Genomic DNA, 16,222 nt, shown 5'->3' on the forward strand with positions numbered 1-16,222 from the left:
CCCCTTTTTGCGGGGTTACCCTCCATTGTTATAGTTGCAAGAAAATCAGATCAAAAGAACACGTGCACTGCGGGGAATCCTTGTACGATTGTCCTTGCACCTCGTTTACATCATCCCTTATGTTTGTCCTGATTTATCCGAATTTTTTCATTGTTGGGGTGTTGCCTAGTAATAATCTCCTAATATCCAGTTACGTTCTAAATACTTCATTCCAATTGTTTCTACTTTTTTTTAGATATAAAACAATATTTCAACCAAATATCTTTAATATATTGTCCTATCTAAATCATTTTTTATAAATTTTGTTTGACAAATAATACGAGTGATAATTTGTTAAAGTTTAATGCACGTATTGAATGATTAATTTAAATTCTAAAAAATTGTTTACACACAATATTTCAAATATTTCTAATTATAATATTAATTATAATTTGTTCGTGATTTGTATTATAAAAGTATAATGTATTTCTATTTAAATTGTGTACAACTTTTAGAAAAATAAAAAGAAAGAAAGAGAAAGAGAGTATGTTTAAAGTTTAGGTAAAGCGATTTGAAATTGTTGAAAGAATGTTGAGCTTTGATATTTAAGCAAATCATTTTGCCATCGTTTGTTCTAGAAAAGCACATCGGTATTCGGATCGAGGCTTTTCGGCGCCGACGCTTCTAGCATTGATCCAAAGCGTCAGCTTGCAGTTATGGATATAGTGCATATTACCAGGGCCGACGTTGAAGATGTTTCGAACCCTGTTCAAACATATTATTATTAATCTTTTCATTTAATTCTTAATAACAATTATTTTCTTATCTAATGAAATTACACTAATATTAAATCTTAAATCTTAAATCTTATTTTTGAATTTTAAATCAAAAATCAAAAATCAAATCAAAAGCATTATGTTATTAATTAAAATAGTACATTAAAAGGCAACTTTAAAAGTTCGTTCAATATAATACAGTAAGTTATTTAAAAGAACCGCACAAAAATTGTTAATTATATGCACCCCCCTACAAGAAAAGCAAGCACTTTCCAAGCTAACGCGATTCGACGCGGCAAAATGGTTCGCCATGTTTATACATATTGCAAAAGGGACGAGAACTCACGTCAAGTGAGTCCGCTAATATCTATTTAATTAATTCCTACGGATATTCCCCCTTTTGTGACTTCGAAGAGATCGACGGTGACTCGATCGTTATTCGACAACAATATGTTCCATTGCCCTCTCTTTACCATCAAACATCCCCTTCGAAAAATGACGAAGGTTGCACGTGCTTGACGTGCCCTTCAAGAAGTTCATCCGTTTGTTAAATCGTCCTGTTATCGCTTTATCCGCGTAAACGAAACTGACGACTGTCAATTTAACGATTAAAACGAATTAGAATTAATTCTAACATTGTCATTTATTTATTTTGTTGTTTTTGTTGTTGATATTATATAAATTATATTAATTATTTATTTCTATTATAAAATAAATTAAATAAAATACATTTACTTGTATTTAGAATGATAGACATTTTCAAATAAATCATGTGATGTCGTCTACATTGCTAAATTAGATCTGTTGTGTATTATAATAATAAGATCTATAAAATTGGGTTTAAAATATTATACATATTATCTTTTTATTTAGGAAATTTATATTTCTATATTATGAGGAACTTAATAGACATATTAATTATATTACTGACACAATGAGTATATTATATAGAGTATTTAATATCACACACACACACACACACACACAAATCTATTTACTTAGATCTATTATCTGGTAGGAAAGATTTTAAAGGGACGCACGTGGCCATGCATGGTGTCAATAAAAGGATTACACTCGTTCACTTGGAAAACTTCAACATTAATCACTTTATAGTAAATCCTATTATAATTTTATATACAAAGTGTCTGAGGTTTTTCTCGATCAAACGATATCAGCGTATTCTATGCTCGAAAATAAAACAAAAACGTTATATAAATGTAAGTTATTTACAATTTTTCTATAGAATAGTAAATCAAATTAAATAATACAATTATTAATTAATTATCATACATAAATACAACAAATCTTTGACAAATTATTGTCCATCTTTGCAACAATATCTGAAACGATCGATATTTCCTCCGATATCATCGTTTCTTCCAGACCGAAAATTTTTCGATTTTATTGTCCCAAAGGAGGGGGAAGAAAATGAATAATAATAACAACCGACACGCCTATTATCCTGCTACTAGCCAATAGCAAACGTCTAACTCGAATTCAAAGGAATATCGTCCTCTAATACTAAAATTTATCTATTGCGCAAGCGTCAGTTTTGAACCAATAAACGTACATCCCGCTCATAGTTAAACCACGCCCATTGCTATGGTTTCAAAGGACATAGAATTAAGTCCTGGACAAGGATGTTATTTCACAGTTTTCGGATATAACGTGACAGGCACTCGTGAACTTGGTGACGGACCACCAAACGAAGCTTCCATTTACGAAGCTAAACGTCTAATATTATTGGCAATCTAACATTTTGATCGCACCTTTTTTTTTTCCCACCCCCATTACTTTTCTAACGCGTAATTATCAATCACACGATTTATTTTTGGGATAAGAGCTAGTGGGATATGAGCTACACCGAACCGTTGTGGGAGATAAATGGAAATCAAGCACAAGTGAGTGAAATATCTATAAATTGTGCTCGTTTTTTTTTTTCTTTATATTCCTAAGGATTGTTCCTTGTCTCATTTATAATTGTTCTTCTTTCTTATATAAACAAAAATTGCATTTCAAATATATGTACATTTAATATTCTATTTTATCTATCGGTTATACTAACATTATTATTCATCCAATAAATGGATAAAGGAGAAGTAATTTTTAATACAATAATGTCGGGATTTTTTTTTTATTTTCCTCGTTAACAAAGTGTAATCAAAATCGAGAAGAAGGAAAAAGGGAAATCATGGGAATCTTCTTTTCTGTATAAACACCATAGGTAATCACACAGGAAATGTCACAGTACGTTGGTAGCGAACTTGGAAGTTATCCGATGTGGGACAGTTCCGTTTTGTATCAGCCACCACCGGCTACTCATTCTCACGTCAATGAACACGGTTTGTACAGGCAACCCTGTGCTTTGTTACATCAAAGGTATTTATCATTTATTTGATTTTATTAATTCGTAGGAATATTCAATTTACATTGCTTCTTTTTTTCTCCTTTTATCATATTACATTCTTTGAGAAAATCATTGCAAATTATCAATACATCATTTAGTCGTTATACACAAAATGGCCGCTCACCGAATCTTCCCTCGTCGACTACGAAAAAACCAAGACGTAGAGTCGCAACAGTTTCTCAAAGAAGAGCCGCTAATATTCGTGAAAGGCGTAGAATGTTCAACTTAAACGAAGCTTTCGACAAATTACGGAGAAAGGTAATTTCACAATTCTTTCCTATATTTTGGGAATTTTTTTACTTAAACAACAAAATGTCATTCATGTAATTCATTGAAAAGAAAAACAAATAAAATACAAAAAAAACGCAGGTGCCGACGTTCGCTTACGAAAAACGTTTATCAAGAATCGAAACACTTCGTTTGGCTATCACTTACATAGCTTTCATGGGAGAATTATTAGGAATCGAACCCACCAGTCCAAAACCGGAATACATACCACGTGAATATTATTTGCCTAATTAAAAATCGTCTAATCGCGAAGAAAGAAACATGTCTTCCAACGATCTCATTAGATTCTTTCCTTGCATGAAGTTTATATAAAACAAATTGTTATTCATTTTTGTATGTGTATCATTGATTGAATAATTTTATTGAATTTTTCGATCGATAAACCCGACTTATAAATCTTTCGATATTTAATTTAAAATATTTTCCTTGACGAAAATCATATCGATGCCAACTATTACAAATTTATATCGAACGAAATCTATCTACTATTCTACTACAATAATAATAATAATAATAATAATTATAATTATAATAATAATATATTAATATTGTACAGGAATTTAAAAAAAAAAAATGAAGAACAAAGTAATTTTCTCAATTCTCTGCAGTGTATAGCATAATTATTATGCGATACTGATCAAGAAGCGGGTACAAACATAGTGTTAATGAAATTAAATGTTATGTCTGGTCTTTCGTTTTAAAATGACGAAAGGAAAAGAGATAGATAAAAAAAAAAAGAAAGAAAGAAAGAGAAAGAGAGAGATTTAATTAAGATGTTAATTTTATATAAATATTTGTGTGTAAAATATTTATAAAAATATTATACATGTACATTTATATTGTCTTCTCTCATTAACTTTTTTCTAATTTATTTATTTAATATTTATCTGCGTGAAATATGTAAAGTAAACGAGTAAATAGTTAATTTCTTCTTTTTTTTTTTAAATAGAGATTAGTATCTAATATAGGACAATAGAAAAATAAATTTAAAAATATAATTTACATCGAAGTATTATAAACTCGAGAACTATGTCTTCCATATTTCAGGTAAATGTGATATATAATGTAATGTATTATATTATTATTAAATTAATAACAATGTGAGAGATATAAAACATCGAAACAAGTGAAACGCTCACGGGAATTTTTCAAATTCTAAAAACAAATGTGACGTACAACTTATTTCATGCTATCCTATTATAAATTATAGTGTGTTATAATAATATGTAAGAAATAATTATAAAATAAATTTGATTGTGTCACAATGAAAGTGAATACATATAGAGACGAATGTGTGAGAAAGACAACGGTGTTTTTATGTTAGTTATTTCGAATTATTGTGCAATAATAAATCAAAAACTCTTTCTTATAACCAGATACAGTATTTTGTTTTTCTTTCTTCCTTTTAAAAGAAATAAAAAAAGAAAATTTATAGGTTTTTATATTATATAAACGTTCACATATATCCTGAAATTTCAAACGTAATCGAATAAAAATATTTTATTGCAAGATATTCAATTAGTTTATTGTATTGTATAAATCACAAAAGTATATATAGATATATCGTAGATTATAATTACAAGTGGCAATAGCGTCACGTATACACTAATGTTAAGCAAGTGTGTGCGATTCATAAGTGAAAAAGTTCCAAATGTTTTAAACTCTTATAATCTAATCGAATTCTAAGTAAATTTTACAAAAAGTATAGAAAAATGTTGAACTACATATTGTTTCTTTTGGTATAAGATATGATTAATAATTGTAAATTGATAAAAAACGCATTTTCGATAATTTGCTTATGTGTTAGTCGCTCGAAGAATAATTTTTCTTACAATTAAATGTCAGTGGTCACGTTACAAATAAATAACAAAAGTACTTCTCCTTTTTTTACAATCTTATTAATCAAATTTATGGAATTACAGAAACTACGCGTGAATTAATTACAAGAAATCAAAAATTGAATAATAAGAAGAAGAAGACTTTTTGTAACTTGATCAACGAGTTTAATAAAATCAATTCAAAGTAATTATCTTATTGTCTAAGAATTGCACGTGTAAGTACGTTTCTCACGTTTATCAAAAAAACCTTGAACAATATCCTTACATTATTAATGTTAACATTCAAAAAGTTTCATATAAGAAATCGAGATTAATATTTCTCTCTCAGGTTTAATTTTCTTTTTTAAATAATACTTATGGTATATCCAAGTATCGTTTTGATCAAATTATTCGTTATTTCATTTATTTTTGAAATGATCGATAGCCAGATGATGAAGAACAATATCGCCTGATATTCGTAGAGTATCGATAATGGATGGTTTTAATCTGTGCTTAAATTCGGTTACCATTTTGTTACCCAGCCATATTGAAAAGCCTTCATGCTCGCAGCGTATACTAACAAGAAAAATTAATTAATAACATTAAAAAGATTTTTGTTATCAAAATACGAAATAGGCGAAAAATATTTAAATACTTTGTAGACTAATTTTTCTTTTTAGAATTATAAAATTACAAGTATAATTTTAAGCTTGAAAAAGAATAATTATAGGGCCACCCTGTTGTTTTATAAAAGAAAACAAAGATTATATTTACGTTAGTAAAAAGTCACGGCCTGGCATCCAAGTTAAATGACCTTCGTGTCTTTCCTCGTTTCTCCAACTACCATCGACCCAACAATTCATGACAACGAAAGGCTCTTTACTACCGTAAAGAAAACGTGGATTTATATGCAAGGCGATTATTGGATGAGGATAAATAGTTTCTCCTTTTTGTAAGTTTATATAAAATCTGTAAGGAAGAAAATAACAAAGGTAGAGATATGTTAAAGTAATGAATAAATTTTGGATTCAGAAATTAATAATAATAATAATATTAATATTAATATAATAATCGAACTTACGAGTGAGGAAGTAATTTTAATCTTCCTCTAATAAATAAATTGGTACCGAGTTTGAATTCACAACCAATTCTTACATTGATCGGAACTTCCTAAATTTAATAGATTTTTTTTACATTAATTATTTTAATTTATTTTTATTTTATATAAAAGATATGGTTATAGTCCTTACAAGAAATTCTACAAGAGGGGAGTCTTCTGTCAAAACAAGTGAAGGTGAAGATTTAGAAAACTTTGGGTCGGGATAAACCTGAAGATTTATTTGATTGAATCTTATATCTTCAAGATGTCCATCGCATTGAAGATAGCTAATATCGCTAAGTGGAAACCTATATGTAAAGGCACAAAAATGTTCTCCATTGATTGCTATCTGTAAACAAAATTAAACATATAATAATTCTTGTCATAAAAAATATTAATATAAAATCCTATTAAACATTGAATAACCTGAAATGCATCTTCCGTGCAAAATATCGTCAAATGGATATAAGAGTTTCGACGAAATATATAATTGCATGGTCCAACTGGAGAACAAGTTTCCTCAAGTTCCCACGTACCTTTCATTTTTGTATTTCTTACCACATAGCCTCTGTCTATTCTTGGATTGAAATGCAACGCTATGTTACCGCTCGTTTTGCAATTTAAATTTATTGCAAATCTGTCAGATAAAAAAGAAATTGTATTATTTTTTTTAAAAACCTTTTGTTACCTTAATGACCCATTTAAGGATCATCCATCGAAAGACGCCGTACGAAGGATTAACCGACCTATATGGGGGTCCTACCATGCGACGATATTTTATGTACGAACAAATTTGCCATAAACGAAAGGGTTAAAATATATATGTCTAATATCTAATCATATTTCTATTGATAATACCTTATCGCATGAACGGGAATGTATCCTGTTATAATAATAGCAGATGTTGGTTTTAATGGTTGCAATATGAGAGGCTTTGCTTGTTCCTAAAAAATATAAAATATAAAACATATCGAATATGAATTATTTATATATTAATATTTATCTGTTTATTTTCTTACATAAAAAGCTGTCAAAGTAGGAATAACAATTCTAGGCATCTGCTTGCAATATTATTTTACATTATACACACTTTCTTATGCCTCCGATACGTTCCATTTTTAACTTTCATTTAATTCAATCACATTATTTCCTTTGATCTCACACGAGAAGAATTTAATAAATTATTCTTCTTCTTTTCGACGTTCTAACTTTCTTTTTTTCATTATAATAAAATCATTTAATTATGTCTAAGCTTAAATTCTATTAAAAGTCTAGACGGATTATAACCCACGCGTATCCTCTTTTGAAATGAGATCATCGATATATCGTTGTTCGATTAATCGTGTTAATTCATTTATCGATATTAATAAAACTGATTTACCGACAGGAACGTAGAGAATAACGAACAGTCGACATCTAGCGAGCAAAATTGTAATCACCTTTCCGTATTTCAAAGGCAGAAGAAAATTTGTTTGTATAGATATACATCGGTATATATTCAACACATAAATAATAGAAAGATAGTATTATCTCGTTGGGTTAGTAGTGAATCAGACTATACTTGCTATCAGTCGAATGTTTATTTTACATACACACACATATTTAAATGATGAATAACTTACGATTGGTATGCTCTTCTCATCGAAAAAGAAGAAATCCTTGAAAGCATCTTCTTTGGTGTGTTTGAAAATACAATCGATAGACATTTTCTTGTAATCTTTTCTACGTTTATCACAGAATTAATACAATACGTCGAATAATGCAATGGTGTGTGATGAATTTAATACGCTAAAGGTATTTTTATAAAAATGTTTTCCTCATACGAGTTTCTCAAATAAAATATCTTGCGAGAAAAAGAGAAAGTAATAGATAATTTTAAAAAGATTATTAGTTTTTCATTCGCGATAATATCTTTGTATCTATTTCGAAAGCCGGTAAAATTGATTCCGTGCTAGTATCAATGTGTTAGTGACATGTCTTTAAAACCTGACGTTTCGAATTTCTCGTGATGATTCGTGCGAATCGGACTGATTCATTGCATAATTCCAATATGAAACATCACCGAACTACCGTGTTAGCTCGAATACGTGTCTATGTATACTACTTGACGATCTCAAGTTATAAATAGATATATTATCCGAAAAGCAAGCTTATGACTCTTAACAAGATACCTTGTGTATCTCTTGTTATCTTATTAAAAGTTGCTTTTCAATTGACGTGCAAATAAAAAGAATCTAATGCATCTGCTCCCGTCTATATATTTTTTCTCTAATCATCTTATCTCAGATATTTATTTGAATTATCTTCTTTACTGTTTTCCATATAAATCTGCGATGCGATTGGTTGCACCGGACGATCGATTTTTACCGCGTAATTTGAAACGAATTCAGAACGAGTGTTTTTTTTTGTCGTGTATTGTTAGTTTTAGTATTTTTATTTCAAATCACAATTATAGAGGAGAATACAATATAATTTTTTTCTTATAATAAATAAAATAAAATCTAATATATATATATATATATATATATTTATGTAGATATATTAATTATTCTATAACAGAATTTGTATTTTTATTTAATCGGCACCGGTTTTCTATTTTATTTTATAAAATATATACACATGGCTTCATAATTAAGAATATATATATAGCACTTAAAATATTAATAAAGATTAATTAATGGTCTGCAACAAAATATTATAAATTTTAAGATATGTTACGCGTACAATGAAAATACTTTTTCTCTTTTTCTGCTATCCATTATTTAAATATTATAACATTTTACATTATTTCACAATTACTTTTTTGACAATAATATATATATTAATTAATAATTTTTATTATTTTTAGAATTTTTTTTTATTATTGAAACGTTTCCATTTAACATTCTTGTTTTTTTTTTTTTTCATTTCATGACTAGGAACATTTTAAATTCACAACGAAGAACATGAAATTACAAATATATCTATATATTATTACACAACATGAGATATATCAATTTGGCACAATGTAAGAGATTACATTGTACCAATACGATTAAAAGTACACAACAAAACTATAACATTAAAATTATTTTCTCTCAATATTAAAGCAAAAACACGCGTACAATTAATTTCTGTTTTCCTGAAAATAATTAATTAACGATGAGATTACGTGAAAATCATTTCTTAGTCAACCTTTATTTGAGTATTTCAGACAGCAGGCAGTAGTGCAGTAAAAATAAATTTAGTTATAGAAAAATATATATTTTTATCTGTTATGATATATATGTGTATGTAGTTTTTTCGTTTAAATTTATTTGATAAACAAGTTATTGACTTTTTTTCAATAGATTTTCACCAGATTCGAATATAGATTTTTATCTAATAATAATGATATTTCATAATTATAGAAATTTGACAGTCTTGTAGTTATCCATAATGCAAAGAATTTATATTATCGTAATTAGACTTGAATGTGTGTGCGTTTTTATGTTAAGTATTAATTATTGTACATTGTTATTTTTATTTTTCCAAAATCGTGCCATTTTTTCCTCGATAATTTGGAGGGAAAATTTACTTTTTATTGTCTATCATGAAAGATATTATTCTATTGACTTTGTCATATCGTAGAAGATAAAATACAGAAGAAATTATAGAACCCTTATATATAAATTATTGATAATTATATCAAACGAATTTTAGATATCACGTGGTTCATGAGGATCAGGTAATTTCTGCCAGTTCGGTTCGACACCCCAAATTTCACGTGCGTATTCAGCAATCGTTCGATCAGAAGAGAATTTACCTGAGGATGCTATATTGTGTATCGCCATCTCTACCCATTTGTTTTCATCCTAAAATAAAAATAATGTTAATCCTATGTCCCATAACAGATTATTGAAAAACTTTAATAATTAGTTTTATCGAAAATATTCAAATGATTCATTTCAATTACCTGATACACTTCGCTGACGTGTTCCTGCATACGAATATAGCTTTCGTAATCTGCTAAAAGGTAAAATCTATCCCATTTAAGCAAAACATCGGCGATATCTCGAAATTCGTCTGGATTATTAGGACTAAAGAAACCTCCTTGAATTTGATCGATACATTGTTTTGCTTCGGGTAATTTGTTGTAATAAGAATAAGCATCGTAGCCTCTTCTTTTCAAGGCTTCAACTTCTTCCACAGTCATGCCAAATATGAATATATTTTCATTTCCCATTTCTTCTGCCATTTCTACGTTTGCACCATCCAAAGTACCAATTGTAAGAGCACCGTTCAACTAAAATATTAAATATCTCTTTGTATTTTTTTATTTTTGTTTCATTTAGTAAATTGAATATATATTGATAAGTTTATTATTACCATAAACTTCATATTTCCAGTTCCCGAAGCTTCAGTACCAGCGGTAGAAATCTGTTCGCTCAAATCCGCGGCTGGAATAATTTTTTCGGCTAAAGTCACTCTATAATTTTCTAAGTAAATCAATTTCAATTTATTTCCTACGATGGGATCGTTATTGATAACATTTCCAACGCTGCAGATTAGTTTAATTATCTTTTTAGCTAAATGATAACCCGGTGCCGCCTTTCCACCGATCATAACAGTTCGAGGAACGAACGGTGCCGATGGGTCTCTTTTTATACGATTGTACAACGTAATAACGTGAAGACAATTTAATAATTGTCGTTTGTATTCGTGGATACGTTTCACCTACAATTTCATCACGTTTTATTAATAAATTCAAGGATTAAATAATATAATGTATAATAAAAATTGTCATTGTTTTCTACCTGAATATCAAAAATTGATGCAGGATTTATTTTGACACCATAATCTTTTTCTAACATTTGTGCCAAGCGTAATTTATTTTCTTGTTTAACTTTAACTATTGCTCGTTGGAAGATCGGATCCTTGGCATATTGTTTGAGTTGTTTCAATTGTTCCAAATGTACAACCCAATTGCTACCTATTTTCTATTAATTTCGAAATAGAAATAAATATTATAGCACATTTTTATTTGATAATAATGAAAAGAAAGAAAAATGAGCAATACATACTTCTTCAATAATATCAGATAAATTAGGATTGCAAAGAAGTAACCACCTTCTAGGCGTAATACCATTGGTTTTATTTTGGAATTTTTCTGGATTCAATTCATAGAAATCTTTAAATCTGTTTGCAAAATAAATCATTATAAGCAATCAATTATTTCTCAAATAATGTTTTAAATGAAATAAATCCATTCTCAAGTACTTACACTGTATCTTTCAAAATTTCTGAATGTATCCATGCAACACCATTGATGGCATGACTACCGACAATAGATAAATGGGCCATGTTCACCCGTTTTTCACCTTCCTCCTCAATCAATGACATACGACGAAGACGATCCATATCACCGGGAAATTTGGCAGCGACTCGTTCAAGGTGTAGATGATTAATATGATAAATGATTTGCAAGTGTCGTGGAAGAATGCTTTCTAACAAGCTAGTCGGCCATCTTTCAAGTGCTTCTGGTAAAACTGTGTGATTTGTATATGCACATGTTCGCGTTGTTATATCCCAAGCCTTAAAATAAGAAATTTCATACAAAATAAATAATATTAATTATTTCTAATACAATATCTTGTCCAATGAATAATAAATGATTTACCTGATCCCATGAAAGGCCTTCAACGTCGATAAGAATTCTCATAAGTTCAGGAATAGCTAACGAAGGATGAGTATCGTTCAATTGAATTGCTACTTTATCAGGGAAAGCATCCAAATCGGTTCTGTAATGTTCCTTAGATCCAAACTTGCTAGCTTTGTAACGACGAATAATATCTTGAAGTGTAGCAGCTACCATGAAATATTCTTGTTTCAATCTTAATTCTTTTCCCTCGAAGAAATTATCATTTGGATACAAAACTCGACTTATATTTTCTGCCAAGTTACGATCGATGACTGCTTGAATGTAATCACCATCGTTGACTGAAAAAAATAAAACAAACAAACATAATAGTAATTAATAATAAAAACTACATGAGAGACATAATTTTTCAAGTGAAAATAATAAAAAAACATTTTAATAGAATTACTTACAGAATTTTAAATTGAATTCAATCGGTGATTTAGCAGACCATAATCTCAACGTGTTAACAACGTTATTCTTATATCCAGGAATTGGATTATCATAAGGCATAGCAAACACGACCTATAAATAAATATAAATATAAATTACAATAAAAATATTAATTATATATACAATATCGTGTGAAATAATTAATGATACGTACTTGTGTGTTCACCCATTTCTTTCCTTCAGGAGTGTCAATAACGTGACCATAGAAATTAACAGGAAGCATAAATTCAGGTCTTGCTTTTTCCCAAGGGTTACCATACCTCAACCAATCGTCCGGTTCTTCAACTTGTTCTCCGTTCTTAATCTTTTGCGCGAAAATACCATACTCGTATCGTATTCCATAACCGTAAGCAGCTAAACCTAAAGTAGCCATACTATCTAAGAAACAGGCGGCTAATCTTCCTAAACCACCATTTCCAAGACCAGCATCCTCCTCTAATTCTTCTAATTCTTCTATATCCAAACCCATCTATAAAATATTATTAATAAAAATATTATAAATAAAAAAATATCTCTCACAAAAGATAACACGAATTCTAATAGATCAATTTTAAATAAATAAATAAATAACCAAAGAAAAAATGTCTGCGTCTAAAATAATTAATATTAAAAAAAAATGTTGTATATTAGTTCAAATAAATTTATAAATAAAAGAAAAAAAAAGAATTGCATATATATATTTGTTTGTTCAGACAAAATTGTTGTTTTACTCGCCTGATACATAGCTTCGTCGCACGCACCCTGAATTCCCAGATTGATCATCGTATTTTGCAATGCCCTTCCCATGTAATACTCGAGAGAAAGATAATATACTCTCTAAAATCAAAAATAATATTTCAGATCAATAATTCGTTATCGCCACTCAAAGATCTTTTTCTCGACTTATATAATAAATTACGATCATTACTTTAAGTAATACATAGTTTAACGATAAATAACGTTTAATAATATATATCAACTAAAAATGAATTTTAAAGTCAGTTTAAGTGACCTATAGTGACCAATAATTAGTTACTTTATAAAACAAGAACATTCGATATGATAGATCACGCATGTGTCTCCTGACTTGCTCAAGGTCATGTCAAAGTCATCTATCGAATGAACACACCCGATACTCCTATTTTATATTATTAAAATAATATCGAATATTTGTTAGAAACCTAATTGGTTTTTTTTTTCTTATTATTAATTGATTAATTTTTGAGCATATGATTGAAAAACAATTTTCTATTTTTTACATAGGAATTATAAAACAAAATGTTTTACACGTGATAGGACTAAAATACAAAGGCTATAACATAGGATAAAAATAAATTGATCTTTCGCCATGAGGTCACTAACCGATTTGAAAATATAATACAAAAATACCCTTATCGTAAATACATGTTTTCTCTGTCCTGAAAAAAAAAAAATAATAAAAATGTAATTATCTGTAACCTTTTTATTTAAAAAAATACACAATAAAATGCCATTGAAAATAATATAATTTTGAATTCTTCCTCTGGTAAAACTCATTCGTTTTGCGAATTATTATTTTCGTACTCGGTTTTATTCTTCATCGTTTATTTTTTGTTTGTTTTTTTTTTCTTTTCTTTTAACGAGTTAAATAACACATTAAACGATATCTTAAATTAGATATTTTCGAAAAGCACGTTTATTACTCTATGTAATAAATTCGATATTACGTTAGACAATTTGTCTGGATTACTAAAGCGAGGAAAAGTACCGAAGGAGAATCACGTGAATTCTTAGAATCTATAGATCCAATTTGTTTTGGGATTAAATCCAAAAGTTTATGAAAATATAGTTAAGACTTTCTGGCATTGTATTGAAAATGATCGTTTTGCAATGTGCAAAGTGCAAGCACACATCTGATAGAATTTGCAAAAAATACAAACAGAAATGAAAGAAAAGAATTTTATTCTTTTTCCTTTTTTTAAAATAATACAAAATAAAAAAGATAGAAAAATAATAAGAAAATTTGCAAATATGATAAAACGAAGATATATTAAAATAGGAATTCAAATGTTAGCAACGAGTTAAGAACGAGTTCAAAAGAGTCTAATTGAACATGAAGAATTTAATATGATAAACTTTCAATGCTAGAGTGATGTAATCTCTTTTCATGTTCACAGGGACACTGCATGCCCAAAAATAAATGTTGCACTGTCTTTTTCGTCCATCACTTTCATATCATCAAGAGAATAAATAAATACGTATTATAATAATCGTTTAAACTAATAAGTAACGAAATTACTATTATAGTGTTAGGACATATTTTTCTTTCTCTAATGGTGCATCAAATTCTTTTATTTCTTTTTCTTAATGTAAATAACATCTATGCATATTATAAGAAATTGTTGATTGCGTTAACAAACAGATTTTGTTGTGAATAAATCATTCAAATAATTTTCATCGAAGATGCCTATATCAAATTGGCATTACTATATTTGTTTCTTGACCTACATTTTCAATACCGCCTATCATACATCACCGGGTCAACAAGGATAAAAAATCTGATTGCGAAGAGAATTCTTTAATACATTTATACTATTTGTTAAGCGTATGATCTTAATGAAGTAGTTACTTCATTGAAACCATTGTCACTTACTCTTAAACTAAATTTCATTATAATACTAATATTAATAATAAGAAATTGAATATCGGTGTAGAAAAAATGATTAAAGCGATACTATATGTAAGAAAATATTTTATATTCAACACACCGAAACATAATATATTTTCTCTATGAATCATTTTTTTATATGAAACTGTAAACACACAAACAATATTTTAAAGATGATTTATTAGTTAATTATATTCATTTCTTTTTATTTGATATTATAATAGACTCTAAGAGATGATTAAAAGATTGCACGAGTTAAAAGCATATACTTATATAATTAATTCCAAAACTTGAAGTTAATCTTGCCAATCTTGTTGATCCAGTTATAGGAGGAGTTGGGAAGGAAAAAAAAAGAAGGTCAAATAAAGTAAAGGAAGAGCTAAACATAATTAATAAAGTAAGGATAAGAATGCATAAAAGTATTGTCTTACCTTAGGATCTTTTTCATAATAATATTGTTGTGTTCGAATCCATCTAGATACAAGATTATCTTTGACACTGTGTGCTAAAGCAAAGAAATAATCTCGACTTGTAGCAACGTTACGATCCTTGACTAAAGTGTAATGAAGATGCCGGTTAAACGTCTTCTTAAAATTCGCGACATTTTCTACATCAACGATACCACGTACGGAAATTTGTTTTCTCTTCTCGTGATCCTGATCGACGAGCGACATGATGATTTATTTAATTACAATGCGTAAGTTTTTTAATCTATAATAATTGTGAGGAAGTTTAAAAAGAATTAAACACTACACACTTGATGTCAGAGAAAGAATGAGAGAAAGAGGGAAAGAGAGAGAGAGAGAGAGAGAGAGAGAAAGTGAATGACTGACAATGAGTGAGAGAAAGAGAGATAGTATGAGATACTCGTGACGACGCACACAAGCACTCGCTTTGGCTCGCCGAAAGCGAATAGAACATAATGCCAACAAATAGAGACACATATTCACCTTCTATAAGGTCGCGCATGCGCGTTTACTCTTCGCTTCTGCGCAAGCGCAAAAGATGTCACTTTTTAAATCTTCCCGCTATTACACGACGATCGAATACTATTAGGTTGTTTAAGAATTAATTTGGAAAATAAAAGATTTGTTCATATTTAAAATCCAAAATGTGGATGA

At 28.8% G+C, this 16,222-nt stretch overlaps 3 protein-coding genes across 3 annotated transcripts; 1 reads left to right on the top strand and 2 right to left on the bottom strand.

Moving 5' to 3' along the window:
- Nucleotides 1-2,419: 2,419 nt before the first annotated feature.
- Nucleotides 2,420-4,205, top strand: LOC122514347 (protein Fer3). The gene is made up of 4 exons (XM_043631109.1): nt 2,420-2,656; nt 2,980-3,134; nt 3,261-3,420; nt 3,532-4,205. The coding sequence occupies exons 1-4, from the start codon at nt 2,609-2,611 to the stop codon at nt 3,682-3,684; spliced, it is 516 nt and encodes a 171-aa protein (XP_043487044.1). The 5' UTR covers nt 2,420-2,608; the 3' UTR covers nt 3,685-4,205.
- A 1,135-nt stretch (nt 4,206-5,340) lies between these two features.
- Nucleotides 5,341-8,190, bottom strand: LOC122514348 (32 kDa beta-galactoside-binding lectin lec-3-like). The gene is made up of 7 exons (XM_043631110.1): nt 7,989-8,190; nt 7,225-7,310; nt 6,793-7,003; nt 6,518-6,715; nt 6,349-6,437; nt 6,042-6,236; nt 5,341-5,843 (listed from the first exon to the last, which is right to left on the bottom strand). The coding sequence occupies exons 1-7, from the start codon at nt 8,070-8,072 to the stop codon at nt 5,687-5,689; spliced, it is 1,020 nt and encodes a 339-aa protein (XP_043487045.1). The 5' UTR covers nt 8,073-8,190; the 3' UTR covers nt 5,341-5,686.
- A 1,323-nt stretch (nt 8,191-9,513) lies between these two features.
- Nucleotides 9,514-15,851, bottom strand: LOC122514349 (glycogen phosphorylase). Its single transcript, XM_043631111.1, has 11 exons — nt 15,533-15,851; nt 13,190-13,291; nt 12,630-12,944; nt 12,436-12,547; nt 12,005-12,324; nt 11,609-11,919; nt 11,409-11,523; nt 11,142-11,324; nt 10,714-11,061; nt 10,301-10,630; nt 9,514-10,199 (listed from the first exon to the last, which is right to left on the bottom strand). The coding sequence occupies exons 1-11, from the start codon at nt 15,773-15,775 to the stop codon at nt 10,044-10,046; spliced, it is 2,535 nt and encodes an 844-aa protein (XP_043487046.1). The 5' UTR covers nt 15,776-15,851; the 3' UTR covers nt 9,514-10,043.
- Nucleotides 15,852-16,222: the final 371 nt, after the last annotated feature.

Source organism: Polistes fuscatus, unplaced genomic scaffold (assembly GCF_010416935.1).
Source record: "Polistes fuscatus isolate 324 unplaced genomic scaffold, CU_Pfus_HIC Scaffold14, whole genome shotgun sequence".
Classification (NCBI taxonomy): Eukaryota; Metazoa; Arthropoda; class Insecta; order Hymenoptera; family Vespidae; genus Polistes; species Polistes fuscatus.

Bases quoted from the DNA above. Each gene is read 5' to 3' on its own strand.
- LOC122514347 (XM_043631109.1), top strand. From the start codon at position 2,609: ATGAGCTACACCGAACCGTTGTGGGAGATAAATGGAAATCAAGCACAA. The intron at 3,135-3,260 runs GTATTTATCATT...TACATCATTTAG, and splicing joins TGTGCTTTGTTACATCAAAG to TCGTTATACACAAAATGGCC. The intron at 3,421-3,531 runs GTAATTTCACAA...AAAAAAACGCAG, and splicing joins TCGACAAATTACGGAGAAAG to GTGCCGACGTTCGCTTACGA.
- LOC122514348 (XM_043631110.1), bottom strand. From the start codon at position 8,072: ATGTCTATCGATTGTATTTTCAAACACACCAAAGAAGATGCTTTCAAG. The intron at 6,716-6,792 runs GTTATTCAATGT...TTTTGTTTACAG, and splicing joins GCACGGAAGATGCATTTCAG to ATAGCAATCAATGGAGAACA. The intron at 5,844-6,041 runs GTAAATATAATC...TTTTCTTGTTAG, and splicing joins GGCCGTGACTTTTTACTAAC to TATACGCTGCGAGCATGAAG.
- LOC122514349 (XM_043631111.1), bottom strand. From the start codon at position 15,775: ATGTCGCTCGTCGATCAGGATCACGAGAAGAGAAAACAAATTTCCGTA. The intron at 11,325-11,408 runs GTATGTATTGCT...CGAAATTAATAG, and splicing joins TATCTGATATTATTGAAGAA to AAAATAGGTAGCAATTGGGT. The intron at 10,200-10,300 runs GTAATTGAAATG...TTTTTATTTTAG, and splicing joins ACGTCAGCGAAGTGTATCAG to GATGAAAACAAATGGGTAGA.